General features: G+C 40.3%; 1 protein-coding gene across 7 annotated transcripts in view; it reads left to right on the forward strand.

Moving 5' to 3' along the window:
• The first annotated feature begins 257 nt into the window (after positions 1-257).
• CDC42BPA (CDC42 binding protein kinase alpha) overlaps positions 258-16570 on the forward strand; it is a 322274-nt gene continuing 305961 nt past the window's right edge. For 5 of the 7 annotated variants that reach the window (XM_073338668.1, XM_073338662.1, XM_073338665.1 and 2 more), the window contains exon 1: positions 258-1793. In XM_073338668.1, the coding sequence (XP_073194769.1) occupies positions 1616-1793 (178 nt within the window). In that variant the 5' untranslated portion in view covers positions 258-1615. The remainder of the gene's footprint in view (positions 1794-16570) is intronic. The other 2 variants (XM_073338664.1, XM_073338663.1) reach the window with 2 other exon arrangements.

The following is a 16570-nucleotide window of genomic DNA, read 5'->3' on the forward strand; positions in this document are numbered from 1 at the left end:
CGGGGTATGGGAAAGAAGTGGCACAGCAGCAAAGGGGGCTCCATGATGCGGGGGTGAGCGAGGGAAGCCATCCAGCTCCACCAAGGAGCGACTAGGAGCTCGCAGCTCCTGCAGTAGCCCTCGGGGCGTTGCATCCTGGTCTCCCCTCCTCCTCCTCCCCCCCTCCCTCAGTCCGCCTCTATCCCTGCATTCCCTGCTGCAGCAACGGCTCCCCCCGCCGCCCCCCGCCCTGAATCCCATCAGTAGCAGCAGCTCCCAGGCTCAGCGCCGCTCTCTGCAGCTGTGCGCCGCGGCTGCTCCGTCCGCTAGGGCTGGGGAGGCCGCCATGTTGGATCCTGAGAGCCCAGCAGCAGGAGCGGCCGCCGCCGCCTGTGGGTGTGAGTGAGGGGGAGACCCGGGAGCCGGGCCGGCGAAGTGTGTGTGTGTGTGTGGGGGGGGCGTGTGGAGGAGCAGGAGCCGGCGGAGCGGAAAGCGGGGCGCAGGCTGGGAGCCCTCCCTGCCCCCCGCCGGAGGAAGATGCCCTTAGCCCGGTGGGGCGAAGCCGGGGCAGCATCTCTCCATCCCCTGGATTGAAAACACCGGCAGCAGCACTTCCCAGCACCTGGGGGCCTTACATGTCCAGTGTCTTCTAATCTCCTCCAGCAGGAGGGGGGGCACCCCGCTCCCCGGGCAGACACCCGGCAGGAGGACACGCACAGACATGGGAAGGATTTGACAGGGTTATTAGCCTGCCCCCCACCTTCCCTGGGTGGTGCTGGTATTTCGGGGGCTGGTTAGCGCCCCACTCCACACACAGCAGAGAAGAAGGTGGGGGGATGAAGCCTTTTATTTTTGGGGATCACTGAAAAGCCTTAAAAGGAGACTCCTTGAGGAGGAGAAAGGAAAAGCCTTCCTCAGACAGGACTTGGCTGAGCCCTGAGGAGGGGCTGCTTCCAGCGACCTGTTCCCCCCACCCTTCTGAAGAAATTGCCACTGATGCATTTACCGAGTGGTGCTGGAGGAGGAGGTGGAGGTGGTGGGTATTTTGTAGCCCTTTCCCTCCCCTCCTCTATGCATTTAATTTTCTTCTTCCTTTTATATATTTTTCCTTCTGCTGCTCCTTCCTGGGAAGTGAATTGCTGATGCAAACTGAATGGGGCTTTTACACTTTAGTGATGCAGTGGGATTCTTTTCAGGATTATGTTGCATGATTTGAATTTTGAATGAAGACCTTTTTAAATATATAAATATCTCTATTGCTCTATATATGATAAAATTGGTGTCAGTCTTGGTTGAATTTCATTTTAATTATTATTATTTAAATGTCAAGAGTGACGATATATTTTTTCTTTCTTTTTAAAAGTATTAAAATATTTTTTTTTAGGATAACTCTTTTTTCAGTCAAATGTGTATATACTGTATATGTGTGTGTATATTAGTGAAACTGACCGAGATTCAGTTTTCAGACTAGGAACACTGAGGTGGATTGTAAATTCAGCACCACCTTTGCTACATTGACATTTGTTTTAAAAACATACGTTGTTGATTTTCTTTTTTAACAATCCATTTAAAAGTTGTTTTTTTTTAAAAAATAATAATAATTAAAAAAGAAACCCCAGTACAAACTGAAACAACCATGTCTGGAGAGGTGCGTTTGAGGCAGTTGGAACAGTTTATTTTGGATGGGCCAACTCGGACTAATGGGCAGTGCTTCAGTGTGGAAACCTTGCTGGATATACTCATCTGCCTTTATGATGAATGTAATAATTCCCCCCTGAGGAGAGAGAAGAATATTCTTGAGTATCTAGAATGGGGTAAGTCTGAACATACTTACTTTGTTTGCATCCTTTACATGTTCACATGTGCTTTGTAGTGTGTCACTATGTTATACATGTATAGTTGGGGTCTGTTTATAGCCCATGTTTTATTCAAGAGTCTTATAATATGTGTACTTTACAGTTTTTTAATCGTATTTATTACAATAATTTCACATCAGTTATCACAGGTGAAGTTTTCACTAAAGATGGGAATTCATCTTTTGACACCACCGGCTTCTGGCATGTGGAGTTTTTTTTGTTTTAGGCCACCTAATGTAATTTTTTGCATTTGAAGCTTTTTAGGATGATGCTGGGTAGATCCCCTGATAGGAAAAAAGACAAGTGCACGGTTCTTTAACTTTTCTGTGCAATCAAATTTATGGTCTATTAAAGTAAAAAGCATTGATAGGAGAGAGGGGTGGAAAAAGCCAACCTTCTTAAATGATGTATGCATTTGAAATGTTTGTTAAAATAGAGAAAATATGTCATCTGTTACCTAAGGTCATTGCTGACCTGAATATAATGCTTGGTTTCTGGTAGGGAAAATAAAGTTGGAAAGCAGAGTCCAGAGTCAACTTGTCTTCTTTTTTTCTTGCTATTTTGAGATTTAGCACAATAATAGACTGCTTAGAATTTTTAATGAAATAGATTAATGATGATAATTAGTGGCTGAACTTTCCTGAATTCATGATAGGGCAGGTTGTCCTGTTTTTTTCTTCTTCTAAATATAGATGTAGCACAGAAGATACAGTCTCACATAAGAATCCTGATGAGGACAGTTACTGTATGTGACCTTCAAGCTTCAAAGTCATGCTGTACTTTTAAATTGAATATAAAATCTTTATCATCTATATTTCACAAAATGTACATAAGCAGACTGCTGTCTTTAAGAACACCTTTCCAATCTTCATAATTAGCATTATATATGTTAAACAGCTAGCTGGAGTCTTCATAATGAAGTCATTGAAGGAAGATTATTGTTGGGTCAGTTATCAAAACATACTAAGCAGTTCTGCACTGTTTATTAATTTTATTTGTGTGCTCTTTCCTATATTCATACTGACATGGAAAGAATATCTGACTCAATAATTGAAATTCTTGAACTCTTCATAATTATATTTGTCTTGTGCTTTTATTAACCTGAATAGCAGAATTTAACACATTTTGACAAGCTGAAAAGGTAATTTTTTAATACTTTAAGAATTCATGCTCTAAAATTAGTACTGTGACAGATGTTTGCCATATTCTCTGACAGGGAATGTTTTTTAAAATTTAGTGGCTCCAAAGAAGTCTTACATTGGAGAATTTATTGTGCTAACAAGAGTTCATTGGTTTGGCAAGTTGATATCCTGTAAATAGGTTAAAGATATCAATGGGAGCGGGATAATGGAGTTTTTAGAACTTTCCACATTGATTGCTGGTACTTACATCATGCAGTGATAGTCACTTGACCTCTGACTCTGTCATCGTAAGATTCTGACAGTGATTGCAGATTTTTACATTAAGTTTGTGAGGGATCTACTAGATTACTTTTAATAGTGCAAAAACAAATCAAATGCTATTTTGGAAAGACTGCAATAAACGCTCTTGTATGCCTGGTTTCTGGAACTATTTTCTGCTTTACCACTCTTTTCTCCTCCTCTTGCAAGAGCTCCACACCAAAGACTCTCTCCACTTGAGGGTGAATTTCTACATTGTTTATAGGCAAGGGTCTGCCATAGCACTTGCCATTCTGATTTTTAACTTGTAAATTTCAAATAGGTTTGTCAAGGGTTGGTTAAGAATGAAAAGTTGCAACAGTGTCCTCTGATACTGAGGCACAAGGGAGGTGACTTATCGAATGAGGCCCTTCCCCTGAAAACCCATACGCATGTGAGTAGTGCTTTCTCAAGCAAGTATTCCCACTAACTTCACTAATTACTCACATGAGTAAGGGTTTGCAGGGTTGGGTTGTTGTTGAGATGTCTCATTATATTTAGGTATTAGAGTGTGTAATAAAGAGTTACCTGCTTCTTTTTTTGTAAGGTAGTCACACTCTCACACTTATCAGTTCAGAAAAGGGACAGTGATAGTGGGTGGAGGTGGGGGCAGTTACACATGTATTTAATGTCAGAGGCACTATTGAGATAGTGGTCTGAGCATAGGGCTGGCAGCCAGGAAATCTCATTCTCCTTCTGGCTCTGTCAGTGACACATGCAAGTCATTTCACATCTCTGTCTCAGCTTCCCCATTTTGTGGATGGGGAATATAATATCTACTTTTCTCCTGGGGAGTTGAGAGAGCTACAGTTTGTAAATCACTTAGAGCTACTCAGATGAAAAGTCTTAAACAAATGCAAAGCATTTCAATCTGTTTTTCATCAGTGGACTAAAATTGATTAGGGGCCAGATCCTGCTTCTATTGGAAGTGGGTGCAGAAATCTATTGGCAAAGAGCATTTTGCAAGATTGGGACCTATGGCCCTGTGACTTGTCCCATCAAAATTAGTGGGGCTACTCATGATTATAAAATTAAGCGCATGTGTATTGCAGAATCAAAGCTTTGTATATTTTTAGCCTATTATTGAGCACAAGCTATGAATATTTAAAAAAAAAAGAGTAAAAAGCCTCCTCCAAGTTGTACCATCATGTTTGAAGATTTCAATAATGTCTTTCAAATTTCATTTAAAAAAATCTTAGTATACTAAGTTACAGTGTGTGTGTGTGTGTGTGGGGGGGGGGAATAGTCAGTGAACTTCCAGTTTTTATGCACTCCTGTAAGTTAAAAACATGTGAATAGATTTTTGTTTTTCTGGAGAGGGTCGGGAGAAGAGTTGGGATTTGGGGTTTAAAAAAATTGCTTCAGGAACAAGTCTTTGTATGTTAAATTTCATGCCAGGTTGAATATTTATAGTGGAGTTATAAACTCTTGGAAGAGGGTTAGGAGGAGGTTTAGAATGGAAAAGTTGACATAACCTTAGCAATAGCAGTATTACTACAGCTATATTAAGAATGTTGTGTTATCTGTTCTTATTCAATACTATGATTACTTATAAAGTGAAGCAACGTAGTAATGATGGACATCTTAACCAGGTTTTTCAGCTTTTATTTTTGAATTGCTGTGGTGAATGTAACTTGCTAAACTTGGGGAGGGAAAGCTAATTTCAGTGTAACAAGCATGTGTTTTGTTTAGCTTTCCATCCTTTTTTCATCATGGTAAGAGACATGAGAAGAACCTGAAGTATCAGGCTAATTATTTTGTGATTTAAGAATCTGTTTTTGTTTTAAATCCTAGGTTAGACTTAAAATAAAACTTCTTTTCCCCATGTATTCATATTTTATCAATGATATGACATACAATGTAATATGGCTTGATTATATATTCATCATTTATTTCTGTCAAGTAATAAATACATTACATAACTCATTGATGGAAACAGTCAGTGTGAATGAGTTCTGAGAGTTAATCAGCATGAATCTTGGAAATAAATGATATAGCCAGACTTGGTCCCACTCTGTGTACTGTGTGTGCAAACTGGTTTTAGTTTTGATGGTCAATTGTATTTCTGGTTCAGAATAGAGAGATTCTCTAGTTGCAGCAACTGGAGACTGCCAGCAGGAGAGATTGAGAATGCCAGGCATGTTGTTTTTCTTTTCTATAACGGCAATGGTTTTCATTGATGCTTACAAGCCTGGGGGGTGCAGGCCAGGATGCAGGGGATTATAAGAAGAAAAATAGTAGTAAAGAGGAGGTGTTTATTTAAAAAAAAAAATCAGGTTTATAAATTTTTTTTGCTCTTCACTTTTTAAATACTTTCTTATAGTGAGATTGATTTCGAATAGTCTCAAGAAAAGTGAAGAGAGTCACATTGCTTAGGAAACTTTAAATCTAGATCAAAGAAAGCCTTCCAAAATATACAGGAGGAGGGGAAAAAAGCACTAACAGAGGAATGAAGTAGATGACTGTGTGTAAAACTCTTTCATCTCTAACTTGTATTAGAAATATAAAATGACTTTCACTACCATTTTTTTTCTGTTTCTGATAGGTGAAGTTTATTTTCCTCACTTTATTTTTAATGGCATGAAACAGTTATGGGTTTTTTGTGTGTGCATCAGCATCATTGATGATGGCAGCCCAGTTTTTAGAGTGTAACTGTTGCCATTGAGACTGGAAGAGGGACATGTATCTTTATTTTTTAGTCCTGTAAAAATAACAGTTCTGTAATTTACAACTGTTTGGTAAGACAATTTTAAAGGTTTAAATTTCTGAATAGTTTAACATAAATGCACATAGAAGTATGAGAGAATTAATGGTTTGTTTTTTGTTTTAGTTTTTTAGATCATTTGTCTTTTAAAAAACAAACCTACTCTCTGTGTCTCATATCAGTTGTTCAATCCTTTGTAGGTCATGGCAAAAATAACAGGAGTTGTCAGGTACAGTTTAGTCATGTTTGTGCTTGTATGTATAAGCAAACCTGATAATTCAAACAAAAAAACCCCACAACAACATAAACCAAACAAACCCCTTAGTCAGACCGCACTTCTCAGCAAACACAGACTAGCTGAGCGTTTTAGTTAAGTCTTCTGTTACTGAAAGAGTTCATTGTTTTTATAAAATATTCTCCAATATAATTGGTAGTATATAAGGTATTAGAAATAATTAAAAATAAATTATACTTTTCAAAATAAATTACATTCTCTCAGGAATTGTCCTGGTGTGTGTATGTTTTATTCATTTAGGACCTAGTCTTTAGTCTAATTGAAATTATTAAAAATATTGCTATTAGCTTCAGTGAGAGCAGGATTAGCTAAGAAGAGCTAAGGCTTCAGTTCAGCAAGGTAGTTAAACAGGTAGTTAATCGTGAGTAGTTACATTGACTGGGGGGTAGGGGCTGAGTATGGGGGCTATGTGTGTGTAGCCCTTGCAGGATTGGAGCTTAATTCACAAATTTCTGGAGCATAATTCCTAATGGGTCCCCTCACCAGTCATTCATATGAATTATTAAGGTTCAATTGTATTTGTTATACATTTGGAATTTCAAATGTCTCTTGTATTGCCAAATAGAGGTTTCTGTCTTGCAGTTGTATCTTTTATCAGAGTAATTTGTGAATTTCTATACCAAATTATTTTGTATAAAGTATAAGTGAATTTAGTGTACATGAAAGTGAGAACAATAATAGCAGCTTGAGCCATCTTGTATTATAAACCATGTAAGATTTTAGCACACCTTTTTCTGTCTTGATTACCAATTATGGTAAACAAGGCAATAATTACTGTGTGGTCAAATGAACTGTGAGACTACCAAACTCCATTTTACTTAGTTTAGGATTTTAAGTCAATCTGCCAAAGAGTAATGTATTAACCCACTGAGCTGTCAGTCAGTTTCTTAAATATTCAAACTCAAGGTATCACAGGACTTTAATTTTTAGACTATTGTATTTGTTTAAAAAATCCATCAGAATTTATGAGTAGGTCAGCTGCATTTGCAGCTATTCATGGGCTGCACCATTGGGCTCTTTTTGGCGCTTTTGTGTAGTTTGGGAGTGTAGATTGTTTTTTATTTGATTTGAAAGGAGTACAGTGCTGTTTGATGAATGAGAACAGCACACTAACATTTAGCACATCATCTTCAGGAATTAGGAATTCTTTTATTCCATATGGAAATTCTTAGCATGCTTTAGTTTAACAGAAATGAAAGGAGAAATATAATTATCTGAGATATTATGTTAACTGTGGCATAATCTCATGCCATGATTAATAAACTAATCGGGATAAAACATTTTTCAGGCTAAAGTGTTAATACGTTATTTTATTTGTGGTATAAAATCATGATTTGATTTTTAAATATTCTGCTTGGACTGTTTAAAGATCTCTGTACAAATCCATAAGCTCAGTGTGAGGTAGGTGCAGTTTAATTTACAATGCAGTATATGTATCAAAATTAAACTCTTCTCCCCTTCCGCCACACACTAAATATAAATAAATTATACTAAACTACATCTTTTATATCCTATGGTACATAAATAATTCACAAAGATATAGTGCTATAAGGTTAATGAGTTTATTTAGCTCAATATATTAAATAATTTGGGCTATGTTTTTCAGCAGACTGAGAGGCCCTGCCTCTTTCTTGTTTGCAGATACAATTTGCACTCACATATTGTCTCCTGTAATATGAACTGCAGCTGCAAAAATGAGTAGCTTCACTTCTAGCCACTTGATTTCCACCCACGGTTGGGTAGTTATAGGTGCAGCTGTTCAAACTTGCTACTGCTATTCAGATGGAGGTGCAAAACTCCAAGCACAAAATGGATGGAGGCCCTTTAGCAAATTACCCCTCTCCCTTGTCTTGCCTGATCTATTGATTGATTTTTATTGATTTAGAATCCCCAAGTAACACTCTGAAATTTAGTAGGTTCTTGACCTAAGATTAGGCCCAGCATTATCAGTATTACTGCTTTGGGAACCCCAGGGGGGCATGACAGTGACAATAATACTCACACTCAGGGAAAATCTTCTGTAATTGTAAAATTTTTATTATTAAAACAATTAGTCCAATAAGTAAACAAATCCAGACAAGTAAAGTGATGTAATACAACACTGTTAATACAGCCAGTACCATTATAGGTATATACTCACTCTATTCTTGGGAAGAGTTCTAAAAGTTGAGACAGATAATAGTCGGGCACGCCGATGAAGAACTCCCAATGGCTGTACCTGAGACCAGGATGTTTTATAGACCTTGATGGTTCACAGGCATATGTATGCATAGCTCATCTCTCCTTTACCATATTTTAACTTGCTCACTCACATAATGTTATCCTGTAGGTTAGTATAGTAATGAAGATAAACTCATGAACATATATATCAGTTGTACTACTATGGTTACCTGCGATTAAGCATTTGCTAATGTTTCCTCCAAAAAATACTCTTAAAACTGGTACATGTTGCCTTCTTGCAACACTTGAGTGTTACAAAACAATAAACAAAGTCTTGTGCCATCTTGTAACTTTAGGTCACTGTTTGTTTGCTTACTTATGCCTGTGTATTGAGCAACTACTCTTACTCAGGCTGTAAGGCCTTATACTTATGCTAATTGCTTTAGGTCACGAAAGCTTGTGTTCTGCGATCAATTTCTTATCCCTTTGTTTTATTATTACTTCTATAATTACTATATGGCTGTGCTTGTTTTTTAGAGGATGATCTACACATTAATGTTTACCTTGAGCAGGGGTGGCCAACCTGTGGCTTCAGAGCTGCATGCGGCTCTTCAGAAGTTAATATGCGGCTCCTTGCATAGGCACCAACTCCGGGGCTAGAGATACAGGTGCCAACTTTTCAGTGTGCTGGGGGACGGTGCTCACTGCTCAACCCTACTCTGCCACAGCCCCTGCTCCTTCCTGTTCCCTTCCCTGAGCCTGCCACTCCCTCGCTCCTCCCCCTCCCTCCCAGAGCCTCCTGCATGCCACATGGGGAGGGAGTGGGAGGTGCTGACCATCAGGGCTGCTGACAGGTGGGGGGCAGCTGATCATAGAATATCAGGTTGGAAGGGACCTCAGGAGGTCATCTAGTCCAACCCCCTGCTCAAAGCAGGACCAATCCCCAACTAAACATCCCAGACAGGGCTTTGTCAAGCCTGAACGTAAAAACTTCTGAGGAAGGAGATTCCACCACCTCCCTAGGTAACACATTCCAGTGTTTCACCACCTTCCTAGTGAAAAAGTTTTTCCTAATATCCAACCTAAACCTCCCCCACTGCAATTTGAGACCATTACTCCTCATTCTGTCGTCTGCTACCACTGAGAACAGCCTAGATCCATCCTCTTTGGAACCCCCTTTCAGGTAGTTGAAAGCAGCTATCAAATCCCCCCTCATTCTTCTCTTCCGCAGACGAAACAATCCCGGTTCCCTCAGCCTCTCCTCATGTCATGTGTTCCAGTCCCCTAATCATTTTTGTTGCCCTCCGCTGGATGTTTTCCAATTTTCCCTCATCCTTCTTGTAGTGTGGGGCCCAAAACTGGACACAGTACTCCAGATGAGGCCTCACCAACGTCGAATAGAGGGGAACGATCACGTCCCTCGATCTGCTGGCAATGCCCTTACTTATACATCCCAAAATGCTATTGGCCTTCTTGGCAACAAGGGCACACTATTGACTCATATCCAGCTTCTCGTCCACTGTAACCCCTAGGTCCTTTTCTGCAGAACTGCTGCCTAGCCATTCGGTCCCTAGTCTGTAGTGGTGCATGGGATTCTTCCGTCCTAAGTGCAGGACTCTGCACTTGTCCTTGTTGAACCTTATCAGATTTCTTTTGGCCCAGTCCTCCAATTTGTCTAGGTCCCTTTGTATCCTATCCCTACCCTCCAATGTATCTACCTCTCCTCCCAGTTTAGTGTCATCTGCAAACTTGCTGAGGGTGCAATCCACGCCATCCTCCAGATCATTAATGAAGATATTGAACAAAACTGGCCTCAGGATCGACCCTTGGGGCACTCCACTTGATACCGGCTGCCAACTAGACATGGAGCCATTGATCACTACCCGTTGAGCCCGACAATCTAGCCAACCTTCTATCCACCTTTATAGTCCATTCATCCAGCCCATACTTTTTTAACTTGCTGGCAAGAATATTGTGGGAGACAGTGTCAAAAGCTTTGCTAAAGTCAAGGAACAACACATCCACTGCTTTCCCCTCATCCACAGAACCAGTTATCTCATCAGAGAAGGCAATTAGATTAGTCAGGCATGACTTGCCCTTGGTGAATCCATGCTGACTGTTCCTGATCACTTTCCTCTCCTCTAAGTGCTTCAGAATTGAATCTTTGAGGACCTGCTCCATGATTTTTCCAGGGACTGAGGTGAGGCTGACTGGCCTGTAGTTCCCCAGATCCTCCTCCTTCCCTTTTTTAAAGATGGGCACTACATTAGCCTTTTTCCAGTCGTCCGGGACCTCCCCCGATCGCCATGAGTTTTTAAAGATAATGGCCAATGGCTCTGCAATCATATGCGCCAACTCCTTTAGCACTCCCGGATGCAGCGCATCCGGCCCCATGGACTTGTGCTCATCCAGCTTTTCTAAATAGTCCTGAACCACTTCTTTCTTCGCAGAGGGCTGGTCACCTCCTCCCCAGACTGCTGCACTGGGCAGCACAGTATGGGAGCTGACCTTGTTCGTGAAGACGGAGGCAAAAAAAGCATTGAGTACATTAGCTTTTTCCACATCCTCTGTTACTAGGTTGCCTCCATCATTCAGTAAGGGGCCCACACTTTCCTTGACTTTCTTCTTGTTGCTAACATACCTGAAGAAACCCTTCTTGTTACTTTTAACATCTCTTGCTAGCTGCACCTCCAGGTGTGATTTGGCCTTCCTGATTTCACTCCTGCATGCCCGAGCAATGTTTTTGTACTCTTCCCTGGTCATTTGTCCAGTCTTTCACTTCTTGCAAGCTTCTTTTTTGTGTTTAAGATCAGCAAGGATTTCACTGTTAAGCCAAGCTGGTCGCCTGCCATATTTACTATTCTTTCTACACATCGGGATGGTTTGTCCCTGTAACCTCAATAAGGATTCTTTAAAATACAGCCAGCTGTCCCCCTCATGTTATTCTCCCGGGGATCCTGCCCATCAGATCCCTGAGGTTGTCAAAGTCTGCTTTTCTGAAGTGCAGGGTCTGTATTCTGCTGCTCTCCTTTCTTCCCTGTGTCAGGATCCTGAACTCGACCATCTCATGGTCACTGCCTCCCAGGTTTCCATCCACTTTTGCTTCCCTTACTAATTCTTCCCAGTTTGTGAGCATCAGGTCAAGAAGAGCTCTGCCCCTAGTTGGTTCCTCCAGCACTTGCACCAGGAAATTGTCCCCTATACTTCCTGGACTGTCTGTGCACCGTTGTATTGCTCTCCCAGCAGATATCCGGGTGATTGAAGTCTCCCATGAGAACAAGGGCCTGCGATCTAGTAACTTTCGTTAGTTGCTGGAAGAAAGCCTTGTCCACCTCATCCCCCTGGTCCGGTGGTCTATAGCAGACTCCCACCATGACATCACCCTTGTTGCTCACGCTTCTAAACTTAATCCAGAGACACTCAGGTTTTTCTACAGTTTCATACCGGAGCCGGGGGGGTGGTGGGGGGGAGCGGCTGCTGAGGTATTACTGTGGCTCTTTGGCAATGTACATAGGTAAATTCCGGCTCCTTCTCAGGCGCAGGTTGGCCACCCCTGACCTTGAGGCTAGTTCTTTTCATAGTATTAGCCAATATTCTAACATCCTGGATTATATTTAAAAACAGCAGTTATCTATTTTGCCATAACTATGATCAATCTGTATAGGAAATATCCAGAAATAATTAAAAAGAAAAGGAGTACTTGTGGCACCAAGTACTCCTTTTCTTTTTGGGAATACAGACTAACATGGCTGCTACTCTGAAACCAGAAATAATTAGTTGCTGTTGCCAAGCAGCAAAACGTAGATAGTGAATGGACTATTTCAGTGCTGGGTAGAGTAGGTATTTGAGACTGTGGGTTAGAAATCTTATATGGTATTCTGAAGATTGTAATGTTAGAACACTGCCTTGGTTTTGTCTTTTTGGGGGAAAAACTTCCATGAGTATATTATTTACATTAGTTTAAAGAGAGTTCCTTTTTCTGGCTGAACATACGGAATATTTTGTTCCTTTCTTGGCCAAGTTACCTCCACATACTTGTTTTCTTAAAATCCTAATTGAGCTTGGGAATGTTACTGATGGGGACAAAAATTTTTAAAAACTGCAACTGATTTAGTCATGTGAAACTTTTTGCTCACTGCAGGATTTTTATTTCAACTAGTTTAAAGATGACATTAGGCTTAATAGGTGCAAAAACCCTCTATTCAGACAGGTCAGTTTACTTTATTCCTAGTAATACAGTCTAATAAGGTTTACTAGCAGTTACCATGGATAAAATCCACATGAGTTGCACCCAGACTCTTAAGACTTTGTTTCATAAATCTTCCTTATCCGTATCCAGAATTACAGTTTCATTTAAGTTAGTTTGTTACACAACTTAGTTAGACCTCTTTTATTCTCGAGGATTAACTTTTTGATAGGTAGAAGGTACATAGTACTCCGCAGCTCTTAGCACCTATTTAAAAGGTTTTGAATTGCAGCCCTACTTATATCAAACTATTTTTTTTAGGTCATATTGAAACTAAAACCTTACATGAAATAGTAACTTTTGCATTTCAGCTGTAATTTGATCATAGTTTTATTACTAGAATTTTATGGCAACTGTTCACATAACGTATTACTGGTTGTTGAGAGAGGAGGACACGTTAAATTGCTGAAGAAATATTAAGTGTTTGAAAAATGTTGTGCAACCATTTTTGTTTCTTATGTTCAATTTCAAATTTTGTCTATAGTAGTGGTTATGCTTAAAGTGCTCCTGATTTATTGTTTTCTTTTTCCTGTGAAATTCTAAGTAGTTTGAGGCCTTGATTAGAATCAGTGTCTTGTTAGGTCAGGATCTGAGAAGTACACTTTCGTTACTGGACCTGGTCAACAGCAGTTTCTCTAGTATTTTTGGTATAACGTTAAAATCCCCATTGAAAGGGCCTCTCCCCACCATTACTACCATCACCACCTCCTCCCCAGTCACTGAGGCTAAGCTTTCTTATAACCCATATGTATCAGCAACCCCATTCAATCATCTGATCTTGCTTGCCCCACTCTTACCTCATCCCTCATCTCTCTCCGTAATGTGTCCCTCTTCTTTTGTTCATTCTCTTCATAATACAAGCATGTTTAAGTCTTTACGAAAACAAAAACCATCTTTGACATCACTTGCTTCTCCAGCTGTTGCCCCATTCTCTCCCCTTCTTCATCTCTAAGCTCATTGAGCATGCTGTCTGCAGTTGCTGTATCAAGTTCCTTTCCTCCAGCTCCATCTTAGATCCTTTCCAGCCAGGCTTCCTCACGTTACACTCCACTGAAATGACTCTCACCAAACTCTCTCATAACACCTTCCTTGCCAAAGCTCAGAACCAGTAGTTCATGCTTGTCCTCCTTGACCTCTAAGTTACCTTTGGCACAGTCAGTTACGTTCTTCATTTTGAAATTCTGCCTTCCCTCAGGCTGTGTGACTCTGTCTTCTAACTATTGGTTATTCTCCTGCCTCTCTGATTGCTTCTTTAGTGATTCATTCAGTGGGTCCTCCTCTTCCTTGCTCAAACTTTGGTGGGGGGGGGCACATGGCTTCATTCTTGGCCCCTTCTCAATGCCCGCTACATACACTGTAGGTAATTTCATTCATAAACCTAGCTTAAGCTATCATCTGTAGGCTGATAGCTCACAGATATACCTGTGCACTCTTCCATCCAAACCAAAATCTCAGCCTGTACTCCTGATTTCTGATAGATGTCCAGCTGTCAACTCCTTCTCAACATGGCTGAAACTGAGCTCTTGATCCTCCCTTCCCCCTCCCCAGGCCTTCTCTACTTTCTCAGTCACCATGGACAGCAGCACCTCCCTCCTTGTCATTCAGACTTGTAACCTGGTCATCATCTTTGACTTGGCACTTTCCTTAGAGCCACACAACCAGGGCATGTCTAAATCATCTTGCCACTATTTGCAAGGAGAAGTACATGGCAATTGTGGCAGGAGATACTGAATGGCGTTTATACATCAAAACACTATCTGTACTCACTGTTGAATTAAATTATAGTGCATAGCTCTCCTTATGTTTATACAAATATATAAGTATTGCAGATATCTTGAAAGTGATAAAATTGTCACTGTTTAGATGTCATGGTGATAGAGGCCTTTAAATATAACTAATGTAAAGATAGATAAGAATTTCAGAATGTACTTATGTGCCAGGGAACATCTGTTCCATTTTTGTAAAAGTTAAGAAGATGGTCTCTCTTGGTGTGTAGTGGATAGGAACAATTAGTTTCCTAACATGTAGGAGAGATGCCTCAGCATTGTGATCAGTCTTTTGTAGTCCTTTGTGCAGGCAAAACAATGAATTCTTCAGTCTGCTTAGGCTGATTTAGAATGTTGCCATTTCTGAATCTATGAATGCTTCTCCCATTAGGTTTTTATTTTTAGCTGGTACTTCACTAAATATACTACTAATAATACCAGTTTTTGTATGGGTCTGTGCACACCTACTTGGTATTTTCAGTTTTGAGTCCAACAACTCACTGAACAAGTCTCCATCTCTCCTGTGCTGATTGCCAATAAATTTGCTGCTATATTGCTCCATCATTTTGTCTCTTTTGACTTCAGGTTTTGCCATTTTAAATTTTTTTAGTGTTTCCAGAGGTATTTGAAAAGTAACTTCTGCTGGTTAACTCATAATCTGAAATCTTTGGTTGTCTCTTGCCAAGTCTAGGTGCTTCTGCTGAGCTTCCTTATCAACACTAGAGCATAAAACGCTGCTCCAAAATCCCATATCTACTTTCGGAGAACTCTTAGTGTTAGATAGGAAGCATCTCTAAATAGCTGCTGCACAATCTCTATATTTCCCTACATAATTCTGGTGTTTTAAGAACTGAAAACTGATTGAAATGTCTTCAGAGCTGTCAAGGTTCCTTCCCCACTGTGAACTCTAGGGTACAGATGGGGGACCTGCATGACAACCTCCTAAACTTATTTTTACAATCTTAGGTTAAAACTTCCCCAAGGTACAAACTATTTTCCTTTTTCCCTTGGACTTTATTGCTGCCGCCACCAAGCGTCTAACAGACAGACAGACGGGAAAGAGCCCGCTTGGAAACGTCTTTCCCCCAAAATCCTCCCCAAACCATACACCACCTTTCCTGGGGAAGGCTTGTTAAAAATCCTTACCAATTTGCATAGGTGAACACAGACCCAAACCCTTGGATCTTAAGAACAATGAAAAAGCAATCCGGTTCTTAAAAGAAGAATTTTAATAGAAGAAAAAGTAAAAGAATCACCTCTGTAAAATCAGGATGGTAAATACCTTACAGGGTAATTAGATTGAAAACATAGAGAATCCATCTAGGCAAAACCTTAACTTACAAAAAGACACACAGACAGGAATATCCATTCCATTCAGCACAGCTTATTTTCTCAGCCATTTAAACAAACAGAATCTAACCCATATCTAGCTAGATTACTTACTAAGTTCTAAGACTCCATTCCTTTCTGTTCCCGGCAAAAGCATCATACAGACAGAGGGAGCCTTTGTTTCTCCCCCCTTCCGGCTTCTGAAAGTATCTTGTCTCCTCATTGGTCATTTTGGTCAGGTGCCAGCGAGGTTATCCTAGCTTCTTAACCCTTTACAGGTGAAAGGGTTTTTCCTCTGGCCAGGAGGGATTTTAAAGGTATTTACCCTTCCCTTTATATTTATGACAAGAGCTTATTAAAATCAGAACTGATTTCAGGGTATGTCGATGTGGACATCATTATCCAAATGTTCAGGTTTTTAGAGACTAGAGAGAAATGGTAATTAAAAAAAACTATTAGTTCAAGAAATCTGCATTGTAATGAGGAAGGTGGTGGCAGAACACTTTTGTGATCTGGGTTGCACAGTGGTTACAGATAATAGTGTTAGTACTTTTGGGACACCACTGTCCCATGGTACTTGCAACTCTCCCTCATTATAGCTCTTTCCCCATTTACCACACTCTCTTTTGTAGTGAAATGCTCTGTTTAAATATTGTGCCAATTCACATTCATGGCAACAAGTGGGACAAATAGAAACTGGCATTCTTATTCTAGCTTTCTAGTGCAGTGTTGGTTTAGCTGCTTTTTCTGCCATTGTGAGAACTATACCAGGCTACGTACAGTTTTTGAGTCACAA

This window comes from Lepidochelys kempii, chromosome 3, assembly GCF_965140265.1.
Source record: "Lepidochelys kempii isolate rLepKem1 chromosome 3, rLepKem1.hap2, whole genome shotgun sequence".
Taxonomy (NCBI): Eukaryota; Metazoa; Chordata; order Testudines; family Cheloniidae; genus Lepidochelys; species Lepidochelys kempii.